This window comes from Arachis duranensis, chromosome 8, assembly GCF_000817695.3.
Source record: "Arachis duranensis cultivar V14167 chromosome 8, aradu.V14167.gnm2.J7QH, whole genome shotgun sequence".
Taxonomy (NCBI): Eukaryota; Viridiplantae; Streptophyta; class Magnoliopsida; order Fabales; family Fabaceae; genus Arachis; species Arachis duranensis.
Window position 1 is genome coordinate 16,501,289 of NC_029779.3, and position 12,742 is coordinate 16,514,030.

At 27.3% G+C, this 12,742-nt stretch overlaps 1 protein-coding gene across 1 annotated transcript; it reads right to left on the reverse strand.

The window, feature by feature from the left end:
• Nucleotides 1-5,432: 5,432 nt before the first annotated feature.
• Nucleotides 5,433-11,894, reverse strand: LOC107461144 (serine/threonine-protein phosphatase 4 regulatory subunit 2-like). Its single transcript, XM_016079609.1, has 5 exons — nt 11,794-11,894; nt 11,664-11,683; nt 11,126-11,236; nt 7,857-7,919; nt 5,433-5,578 (listed from the first exon to the last, which is right to left on the reverse strand). The coding sequence occupies exons 1-5, from the start codon at nt 11,892-11,894 to the stop codon at nt 5,433-5,435; spliced, it is 441 nt and encodes a 146-aa protein (XP_015935095.1).
• Nucleotides 11,895-12,742: the final 848 nt, after the last annotated feature.

Sequence of the window (12,742 nt, forward strand, 5' to 3'; positions counted from 1 at the left end):
TGCATAATTGGCCCAACAAAAACTATATTAGATTATTTAATATATTTAATTAAATTATTGAATATAATATATTTGTATCTTATTGAAACGAGTGGTGACATCGACTCAATGCACGGACACATAAATTTTATTCACTAAATTAGTTTTTAACATTTTATTTTATTAAATATATCAATTTTTAAGTTAATATTCAATTTAATCTTTAAAATTTAAGGTTAGACTTAAATTTATTACTAAAATTTTAATCAAATCAAATTAAACCTCTAAATTTACAATGATAACACATTAATTCCTGAGTTTATCTTCGTTAATAATATATTGGTTTGATACATTAATTTACTGTGTGCGGAATGATGAAATAAAATGATAGTTGTATATTGACATCTAATCTTTAACAAAATGACATCGTTGGGAAAAAAAAAACTATCATACAGATGAATAATTTAATGTATAAATTAATTTGTCTAATAAAGAAAAGATTTGGTAAAAAAAAAAAACTATCATATGGTTATCAAATTATCATTGGAAAATAAAAATAATATGGTTATCATATTTTAAGGTTAAAATATCTCATTATATTACTGTTGCGCAATCGCATGCATGCTCCACGCGCTCTGCTGGTCGATTAGAATTTTCACTCTTGGTATAATATTCTTTGTTCATGGTCGTTAACAAATAAATGAATAATAATGTAGCCACCTTCGCGACTGCGATTGGAATCTTTGAAAGATTTCGTATCCAAGTATATATATCAACCAAAATTCATGTCTTGCGTTATATAATATAGTCTTAAAGACCAAAGATATATATGTCCACCAATAATATGCTTCCGCTATGCTTTTAAACTGTAAAAGGTTTGAAATTGATAAAATATACAATTAGTGCTTAGTGGGCATTTTAACATTAGATTAAAAAGGAAACAACTTAAGTTCTCAAAAGAAAAACACAGTTTAATTTATTCAAGGAATAATTTAATTAGAATTCACGTACTTAAACAATATTTACTTTATAAGAATCTAAAAGGAAAGAAGTAACTAAACAGTTATATCACTTATATGTCCACGCTAAGTATTAGCTTGTATTTCAATTAAGAGTGAATGACAAATAAATTTTAAAAAATTTATATTTTGAATAGATTAATTTTTTTAAAAAAATATTAATAAATTTTTTAAAATAATAAATGTGAACACAATATTTTTAAATTAATTTTTATGCTTAGAGTAAAAATTTTTAATTTGAATTAATTTATCTATATTTATTACTGTAAAAGATTTTTTTAGTATTTTTTCAGAAATTAATCTAATATCCAAAGTATAAATTTTTAAAAATATATTTGTCACTTTACTCTTCAATTTATTACATTTAAAATAGAATAAATAATAATAACAAAAGAGAATATTATTTTCTAACCCAATTGGCATAATGCATAAGGCTACATTTGGTTCTTAGAATAGAACAAAATAAGGTATTAAGAATAAGATATAAAAGACAAAGATATAAAAATTAGTGTTCTTATATTTTGTTTGGTAATAAATTAGAATAAATTATGAAAATTTAATTTATTTTAATTTTTTTATTTGAAAATTTGAGAAAAAATATATAATAATAAAAATATAATTACGAAAAATGAAAAAGAATAACAGAAGAAAAAATAAAAAATAAATTGTGTCTTTTGTTAATATTTTTATGTCTTTTCTATTAGAAAGGACATAAAATACACTAATTTAATATTTTTGCACACAATATCTCACTATAAGAGAAATAGAAAATTGCGGTGGTTTATTTAAGAATTTGCGACAGTTTTAAACCGCCGCAAAATGAAATTCCAGCGATTTTAGAAACGTCGCCTATTAGAGAGTATTATCGAGTAGATTTTACCAAATTTTGTTCTTAGTGCATCGGTTTGTCTCAGAATCTCGCTAGAGTATAGAAGGTATGGTGATGATGCGCACACCGAATGAGTGATGGTTACTCTTCTCAAGGATGCATGTTGGCGTGCTGCCTAATTTTGCTTTGTGTTCTTCACCTCTTATATCGCTTTTCCATCTCTTTCTTCTACAATACCAAAACAATATAGAATATAGAGAAGTGGTAGGAACTAACAAGTTTTGTGATTTGTAATAATTAATTAATTATTATTAGTATTTTTAATGGTATGAGATTAAATTTAATAATATAATTTTTTTTTTTTATAGTTGAGTGTTGATTAGATTTTAATAAAAGATAGCCACTCATATACACAAGCCATTAACGTCTTTTTTTACGAACGATAAAGTGGATAGGCTAGTTGACCGGCATGTATTCATTGTCCATTAATTAATTAGCCCATTCTCATCTCCTTTCTTCTCACATATTATTACTGTGATCTCGCCGCCATCACCGCCTCCTACACTATGGCCCTCATCACTATTTCCTAAAAAATTATATAAAAATTTAGACTTGGTTTTGATTAAGATTTTTATCTTTTTATTTTTTTAAAAATAAATTACATTGTATTTTAAATTTTTTCCCTAAATAACAATAACGTTATTTATTTTATTAGAAGTTGAATGGATAATAGACTAGAACATAATAAATTTAGCATATTTTTTCTTTGGTTGAATTAATTTATTTTTTACTTTCATTTTATCTATTAATCTATGATACTTAATTAGTTAATTTACTATTTTAAAACTTCTAATTACGTTTAAAAATAAATTAAAAATACTAAAGGAACAGAAGAACTCAAATTATAAGAGTCCCAGTCCATTTTCAATTTAAATTTATTGTTTGGATATTATAAAGTCCAAAATTCAAAAGTAAATAAAAAAAGAAAGAAGCCCACAAAAATTAACCGGTTTACTAAATTTCGGTTATTTTTTGGTCAAATAAAAAAAAATTAGTTTACTTAAAATCACATATTTTTTATTAACCGATTCTCCTAAAATAACTTAGCCGCAGTATTAATTAATTGATGGACAGTGGAGGCATGCCAATCAACTAGCCTATCTACTTCATTGTCCGTAAAAAAGGATGTTTATGACGTGTGTATGGAAATGGCCGCCTTAATAAAAATGTTTTTCTTTTAAACATATGACTTGTCCTGTCAAAATTGCTTAAATCTGTTGGTGTAAATATATAGATGTTTTTCTGTAAAATTAGATTGTTTAAATTTCGAATTAAATGACAGGTTAAATGTATCAGTTTGCAAACTAAACAGAAAACTCGATTATTTTTTATTTTTGTATGTATTTCTAAAAGAATTAGCATTTTTTTCTCAATATTCTTTTGATCCGATAAAAAAATCTAATCCATTACCTAAAAAATACTGTTTATTTAAGAATTTTGATAAAAAAAAATTATAAACGAGTCAATCCGTTTAACTCATTATATTAATCTTAAAAATTATAGTACATAAATAAAATGGGTTCAACCAAACTAATCGTATAATCTATGAAGCTAAATGGGACAGACTTAATTAATCGAACTAGCCCATTTGACAAATAACCACCTATGATCCTCTTCATACCTTTTTTATCGTGGAAAAAGACTTAAATGCTTTGGCTTTTTTATTTTTGGCTTTAGCTCTTTTGTGTTTTATGGACATACTTTAAGAGGATAATAAATACCATAATGTCTTCAATAAAATTTTGCACACTAATAAAAATTCTTACAATATCAAGAACATATAAAATATTCAAGGTTAACATGTACCTTAAAGATATATGATAAACTTGTTATTAATAAAAAAATTTTATTAAAAAAATCAAATTTTCAATATATTTGTTTTGTCTTCATTAAATGAAAATATTTAAAATTTTTTATTAATAATAAATTTATCATATGTCATTAGGATACATATTAGTTAAATCCAAGATTCAATAATACAAACCAAATATGAGAAGAATAAGAGAAAGAAAAAGTATAGGTAACCAACAACATGTTCATTACTGCTGTAATATGAACTAGAGATCATATTTTGCTTATCATGAGTTAGATGATTGGAGGCAACAGAATGAGGATATATACCAAGCATTGCCATGAACCAAAGAGAGAGTGATAATAAGAGCTCGGGAATTATGAAAAGAGGCAGGCAGAGGAGTTAGCCCGGGTTTTTGCAAAGCAAAATATGGATTGTTGAAATAATGGTCAAATAGAAGATAGCATTGCTGAATCATAAAAACCATGCCCACCTCTGCCTCTTCTACCACTAAGGCCATGTCTAGAAAATCTTGAAGCATTGAAAAGGGTTGAGGACGAAGTTTAGTATGGGGTAACTTGAGAAAAGGGTTGAGCTTGTATGATATTAGGCTAGTCCAAAGGTGCTTTTTCCTTAACAAATTGATCATGCATCCCATCTTGGGCTATAAGGAATGCTTCTAACTCAACAATGGTCCATGGCTATTTTTTATTAAGAACAAAGGTCCTAAAAACTTTGTAATAAGAGTTTAGATCATCAAGAATGACATTAACATATTCATCATTAGTGGTTAGGGGAGAACTAACAGCCGCAAGAAGATTAATAATTTTCTTGATTTAAAAGAGATATCCTGGAGTATTGAGCAACAAATTAAGTAAGTATCAAGTTTCTTCCAAATTTGATATGCATGATTGCATCCAACTAGTGCGATTATCCAAATCAGGTTTAATTGTCATAATCTTATTAAACCCGGTCTTCGTAAGATTGGGATTTTTTTTTGCAGCAATTTTATCTGCATCAGAGACATACTAAGGTGGTGTCTTAACTGAATTTAAATCATCACTAAATTTTTGGGAAAGGATGGTGGAGAGGGCAATTTATCTCTATGGTAAACAAGAACTTTCAATGAGCCGGTCAGGATTAGAAATAACATTACAAGAAAAATACTGAGCACTGTCAAATTTATCGTCAGATAAAATCAGATGGTATAAATCTCGTCGGTAAATATTTATCGTCAAATTTTTTTCGTCTAACGGCAATTATTGTCGGATTTAGCAACGGAATATAATTAGCATGAAAACGAAATATGTTAGGCGTTATTGTTGGAAATTTTCGACGATAATATTGGCGTCACATTATTATTCTCCCCCACCATATTACCGGCGGATTAAATTGACGGTAATGCTGACGGAAATATTTTAATTTTTTTTAATTTGACTTGGCTGTTACCGTTGGAATATTCTATCGATAATTCTGATGATAGCTTTTCTGTTTTTTTTTAATTATCTTTTTTCATCCATCTCTAATGTACCCTGATAATTAATAACTAAAATAGTGTTTTAAATCTGATGTGAAGTACAAAAAATATAAATTATAAATACAGAATGATAGTAAATGAAATATCTAAAACAATACTAATTATATTACATTCACAGAACTATATGTTTACATTCACTAAAATATATATTACAAATTAAATATGCAAAGTTTCTTAAAAAAAAATACATATCACAGAATTATGTTTACATTAACTCTACTTAGATTCATCATCTTTTTTCTCTGGTTCACCATTCTCCTCTTCCGAGATAGTTTCCTGATTATCAGTGAACTTGTCTTCCTCTTCTTCGTCGCCGTCTCCTTCTTGAAGATCATCGTCCTCTGGTAAAAGTGCGTCGGCATCTAGTCAAAGGTCAATGATGTCATCATCCATAACAGACCTAAGGGTGATTGGCTTACCGATATCAACCACCATTTTTGAAGGAGTTGGGTTCTCAATCTAGTAAGGTTCTTGACCCTCTATCCTATCATCAGATTCGATGCGGACTTTTGGTTTAGTATTAACCACAACTACCTAACTAGACTTGCATGAACCGAATAAAGTAAATAGTATACTATCATGCATTTTGAGGTAGTATAAAACGATTGTAGTACCTATATTTCTTGGTTACATTAATTTTAGTGATACCATAGCATATAACTCCCTAAAGAACTCACTCATTTCTGTGAGGAATTTTCAGATGTTGGTTGGAAGTTCTCTGAACACGACATGAAGCAAGAACTCCATGAAGATGTGATAATCATGACTTTTTAACCCAACAAACTTATCCTGTGACACGTTTGCATACCTGTCCAAGTTAGAAACGTAACCATCAGGAAACCCTAATCCTTTAATTCACATACAAATATTTTGTTTCTGCTCCTTCGTAGAGTGAATACCGCTTTTGGTTTAACCCACAGCCTGTTATCAAGTCTCTTTAAATTCAGATCTGGTCGCCTACAAATGTCCATCAAGTCTAATCTAACCTTGTCGTTATCCTTTGCGCTCATCGTCCATTACTGTGTAAGCTAATTAATATATATACTTCTATCAAATAGTTTATATTTATTTTAATTTTAATTGTAAACTCACTCTTTCTAAAATAACATTAGTTAAAATTATAAATTTATTAAATATTTATAAATTAAAGAGATAAATATAAAATCTTTTATTGATCACAACTTATTTTTTTCTTTTCATATAATTATTGTCACGGTTTTAGACACACTTCAATACTACTATACTAACACTTGAACTTACTCAATTTCTTGAGTTAAAATCAGGTCAGTCTAACCTTTAATATTTAGTAAGAAAGCTAAGAACACAAAAAAATACAAGAGAAAGAAAGTTCTGATAGAAAAAATACTTCACTAAATAAGTGATTGTTACAGATGATTTACATACACAATACTAAACACTCATTCTCTATTTATAGTCATCCACCTCCTTAAGACAGTTAAGATTTAATCTAATCAACAGTCTAGATTTTAATATCCAAAACCTTCGTTACAGATATCTTACCTATTACAATCTTTTAAACTCTTTTAGATTATTTTATACCACTCTTCACACCTCTATATATCTCCATACTCTTCTTCTAGAATGTACTTATACGATCTTCCAGAGTTTTCTAGAATATTTTAGGATTTTTCAAGACCTTCCAAAATTTTCTAGAAAATTTTAAAACTATCCAAAGTATTCTCAAACAGTCTAGAATACTAAAAAAAATACCCTTAAAAGTAACATTTTAAAATTTAGGAGTAAAGTATCGTTTTGATTCCCAACATTTGAGATAAGTCTCAAAGTTGTCCCTAACGTTTAAATCGTCTTATTTAAGTTTCTAACATTTCAAAATGGTCTCAATATTATCCTGTCGTAAGTGGTCTGTTAACATAATTGACGGTGGAACAAATTAAAATCGATACGATTTTGAAACATTAGGAATTTAAATAGGACAAAAATGTTAGGGACAAAAACGATACATTATTCTTAGAAGAATTACCAAATCAAGTAAAATGATAGTAAATTTTAACAAAATAAATTGCATTACGAATTCAAGATTTTTACTCATACTTGTAGAATGACTAGTATATAAACTTTAGAAAAAAAAAGAGCATGTAAATATACAATAAAGTATAAATTATATCTTTTTGTCTCTAATATACTAAACTTATTTAATGTTTAATTTAATTAAACTTTATTTTTAATTTTTCTTCAATAATTTCAATTTTTTATGACAAATAATTATTTAATTTTTTTTAATTTTTTTAATAAAAAATAAATTTACTTAAAATAAAAGTAATATGATTAAGAATAAAATTAAAAAATAAATTTATTTAGAATAAAAGTAATTTACTTAGATGCAATTAAAAAAATGATATTATTAAAGAATAAAATTAAAATTTATTTAAAATTAAAAATATTTAACTAAATTAAACATTAAATAATTTCAGTACATTAGAGACAAAAAAATAATTTATATTTTATTGTATATGTACCATATTTTTTTTCTTTTTCACATGTTTATGTAATAGCCATTAACGTCTTTTTTTACGAACGATAAAGTGGATAGACTAGTTGACCAACATGTATTCATTGTCTATTAATTAATTAGCCCATTCTCATCTCCTTTCTTCTCACCTATTACTACTGTGATCTCGCCGCCACCACCGCCTCCTACACTGTCGCCCTCATCACTATTTCCTAAAAAATTAAATAAACATATAATTATATCGAAATATAAAATAGAATAGACTAAAACATAAATATTGTTAATATATTAAAGATTAAAATTTCAGCTTAATTCTTATTTCATTTCTTATTCAAGGTCATCCAAATTTACATCTCATCTCATGCATACCAAATTAAAAAAAATTACATATTCCTATAAGATTTTTATCTTTTTATTTTTTTAAAAATAAATTACATTGTATTTTAAATTTTTTCCCTAAATAACAATAACGTTATTTATTTTATTAGAAGTTGAATGGATAATAGACTAGAACATAATAAATTTAGCATATTTTTTCTTTGGTTGAATTAATTTATTTTTTACTTTCATTTTATCTATTAATCTATGATACTTAATTAGTTAATTTACTATTTTAAAACTTCTAATTACGTTTAAAAATAAATTAAAAATACTAAAGGAACAGAAGAACTCAAATTATAAGAGTCCCAGTCCATTTTCAATTTAAATTTATTGTTTGGATATTATAAAGTCTAAAATTCAAAAGTAAATAAAAAAAGAAAGAAGCCCACAAAAATTAACCGGTTTACTAAATTTCGGTTATTTTTTGGTCAAATAAAAAAAAATTAGTTTACTTAAAATCACATATTTTTTATTAACCGATTCTCCTAAAATAACTTAGCCGCGGCATTAATTAATTGATGGACAGTGGAGGCATGCCAATCAACTAGCCTATCCACTTCATTGTCCGTAAAAAAGGACGTTTATGGCGTGTGTATGGAAGTGGCCACCTTAATAAAAATGTTGGTCCCTAGATTTTCTTTTAAACATATGACTTGTCCTGTCAAAATTGCTTAAATTTGTTGGTGTAAATATATAGATGTTTTTCTCTAAAATTAGATTGTTTAAATTTCGAATTAAATGACAGGTTAAATGTATCAGTTTACAAACTAAACAGACAACTCGATTATTTTTTATTTTTGTATGTATTTCTAAAAGAATTAACATTTTTTTCTCAATATTCTTTTGATCCGATAAAAAAATCTAATCCATTACTTAAAAAATACTGTTTATTTAAGAATTTTGATAAAAAAAATTATAAACGAGTCAATCCGTTTAACTTATTATATTAATTTTAAAAATTATAGTACATAAATAAAATGGATTCAACCAAACTAATCGTATAATCTATGAAGCTAAATGGGACAGACTTAATTAATCGAACTTGCCCATTTGACAAATAACCACCTATGATCCTCTCCATACCTTTTTAATCGTGGAAAATGACTTAAATGCTTTGGCTTTAGCTCTTTTGTGTTTTATGGACATACTTTAAGAGGATAATAAATACCATAATGTCTTCAGTAAAATTTTGCACACTAATAAAAATTCTTACAATATCAAGAACATATAAAATATTCAAGGTTAACATGTACCTTAAAGATATATGATAAACTTGTTATTAATAAAAAAAATTTATTAAAAAAAATCAAATTTTCAATATATTTGTTTTGTCTTCATTAAATAAAAATATTTAAAAATTTTTATTAATAATAAACTTATCATATGTCATTAAGATACATATTAGCTAAATCCAAGATTCAATAATACAAACCAAATATGAAAAGAATAAGAGAAAGAAAAAATATAAGTAACCAACAACATGTTCATTACTGCTGTAATATGAACTAGAGATCATATTTTGCTTATCATGAGTTAGATGATTGGAGGCAACAGAATGAGGATATATACCAAGCATTGCCATGAACCAAAGAGAGAGTGATAATAAGAGCTCGGGAATTATGAAAAGAGGCAGGCAGAGGAGTTAGCCCGGGTTTTTGCAAAGCAAAATATGGATTGTTGAAATAATGGTCAAATAGAAGATAGCATTGCTGAATCATAAAAACCATGCCCACCTCTGTCTCTTCTACCACTGAGGCCATGTCTAGAAAATCTTGAAGCATTGAAAAGGGTTGAGGACGAAGTTTAGTATGGGGTAACCTGAGAAAAGGGTTGAGTTTGTATGATATTAGGCTAGTCCAAAGGTGCTTTTTCCTTAACAAATTGATCATGCATCCCATCTTGGGCTATAAGGAATGCTTCTAACTCAACAATGGTCCATGGTTATTTTTTATTAAGAACAAAGGTCCTAAAGACTTTGTAATAAGAGTTTAGATCATCAAGAATGACATTAACATATTCATCATTAGTGGTTAGGGGAGAACTAACAGCCGCAAGAAGATTAATAATTTTCTTGATTTAAAAGAGATATCCTGGAGTATTGTGCAACAAATTAAGTAGGTATCAAGTTTCTTCCAAATTTGATATGCATGATTGCATCCAACTAGTGCGATTATAGAATGAAATATCTATAATGGAGAAAAGTTAGGTTTAATTGTCATAATCTTATTAAACCCGGTCTTCGTAAGATTGGGATTTTTTTGGCAGCAATTTTATCTGCATCAGAGACATACCAAGGTGGTGTCTTAACTGAATTCAAATGATCACTAAATTTTTGGGAAAGGATGATGGAGAGGGCAATTTATCTCTATGGTAAACAAGAACTTTCAATGAGCTGGTCAGGATTAGAAATAACACTACAAGAAAAATACTGAGTATTGTCAAATTTATCGTCAGATAAAATCAGATGGTATAAATCTCGTTGGTAAATATTTTTCGTCTAACGGCAATTATTGTTGGATTTAGCAACGGAATATAATTAGCTTGAAAACGAAATATGTTAGACGTTATTGTTGGAAATTTTCGACGATAATATTGGCGTCACATTATTATTCTCCCCCACCATATTACCGGCGGATTAAATTGACGGTAATGCTGACGGAAATGTTTAATTTTTTTTTTAATTTGACTTGGCTGTTACCATTGGAATATTCTATCGATAATTTCGATGATAGCTTTTTTGTTTTTTTTTAATTATCTTTTTTCATCCATCTCTAATGTACCCTGATAATTAATAACTAAAATAGTGTTTTAAATCTGATGTGAAGTACAAAAAATATAAATTATAAATACAGAATGATAGTAACTGAAATATCTAAAACAATACTAATTATATTACATTCACAGAGCTATATGTTTACATTCACTGAAATATATATTACAAATTAAATATGCAAAGTTTCTTAAAAAAAAATATATATCACAAAATTATGTTTACATTAATTCTACTTAGATTTATCATCTTTTTTCTCTGGTTCACCATTCTCCTCTTTCGAGATAGTTTCCTGATTATCAGTGAACTTGTCTTCCTCTTCTTCGTTGCCATCTTCTTCTTGAAGATCATCGTCCTCTAGTGAAAGTGCGTCGGCATCTAGTCAAAGGTCAATGATGTCATCATCCATAATAGACCTAAGGGTGATTGGCTTACCGATATCAACCACCATTTTCGAAGGAGTTGGATTCTTAATCTAGTAATGTTCCTGACCCTCTATCCTATCATCAGATTCGATGCGGACTTTTGGTTTAGTATTAACCACAACTATCTAACTAGACTTGCATGAACCCGAATAAAGTAAATAGTATACTATTATGCATTTTGAGGTAGCATAAAACAATTGTAGTACCTATATTTCTTGGTTACATTAATTTTAGTGATATCATAGCATATAACTCCCTAAAGAACTCACTCATTTCTGTGAGAAATTTTCAGATGTTGGTTGGAAGTTCTCTGAACACGACATGAAGCAAGAACTCCATGAAGATGTGATAATCATGACTTTTTAACCCAACAAGCTTACCCTGTGACACGTTTGCATACCTGTCCAAGTTAGAAACGTAACCATCAGAAAACCTTAATCCTTTAATTCACATACAAATATTTTATTTCTGCTCCTTCGTAGAGCGAATACCGCTTTTAGTTTAACCCACAGCTTGTTATCAAGTTCTTTTAAATTCAGATCTGGCCGCCTACAAATGTCCATCAAGTCTAATCTAATTTTGTCGTTATCATTTGATCGCTCATCGTCCATTACTGTGTAAGCTAATTAATATATATGCTTCTATCAAATGGTTTATATTTATTTAATTTATTTTAATTTTAATTTTAATTGTAAACTCACTCTTTCTAAAATAACATTAGTTAAAATTATAAATTTTATTAAATATTTATAAATTAAAAAGATAAATATAAAATCTTTTATTGATCACAACTTATTTTTTTCTTTTCATGATTATATGATATCTATTAATATTATTTTTTTAATAAATACTTTTAGTATATAATAATAGTTATACTAACACTTAGACTTACTCAACTTCTTGAGTTAAAATCAGGTCAGTCTAATCTTTAATAATTAGTAAGAAAACTAAGAACACAAAAAAATACAAGAGAAAAAAAAATTCTGATAGAAAAAATACTTCACTAAATAAGTGATTGTTACAAATGATTTACATACACAATACTAAACACTCATTCCCTATTTATAGCCATCCACCTCCTTAAGATAGTTAGGATTTAATCTAATCAACAGTCTAGATTTTAATATCCAAAATCTTCGTTATAGATATCTTACCTATTACAATCTTTTAAACTCTTCTAGATTATTTTATACCACTCTTCACACCTCTATATATCTCCATACTCTTCTTCTAGAATGTACTTATACGATCTTCCAGAGTTTTCTAGAATATTTTAGGATTTTTCAAGACCTTCCAAAATTTTCTAGAAAATTTTAAAACTATCCAAAGTATTCTCAAACAGTCTAGAATACTAAAAAAAATACCCTTAAAAGTAACATTTTAAAATTTAGGAGTAAAGTATCGTTTTGATTCTCAACATTTGAGATAAGTCGCAAAATTGTCCCTAACGTTTAAATCG

Coding starts and splice junctions, on each gene's coding strand:
- LOC107461144 (XM_016079609.1), bottom strand. CDS start 11,894: ATGGACGATGAGCGATCAAATGATAACGACAAAATTAGATTAGACTTG. Junction 7,920..11,125: donor TATCTCGAAAGAGGAGAATG/GTGAACCAGAGA, acceptor TTAATTTTTTAG/GAAATAGTGATGAGGGCGAC. Junction 5,579..7,856: donor CGAGATCACAGTAGTAATAG/GTGAGAAGAAAG, acceptor ACCTTTGACTAG/ATGCCGACGCACTTTTACCA.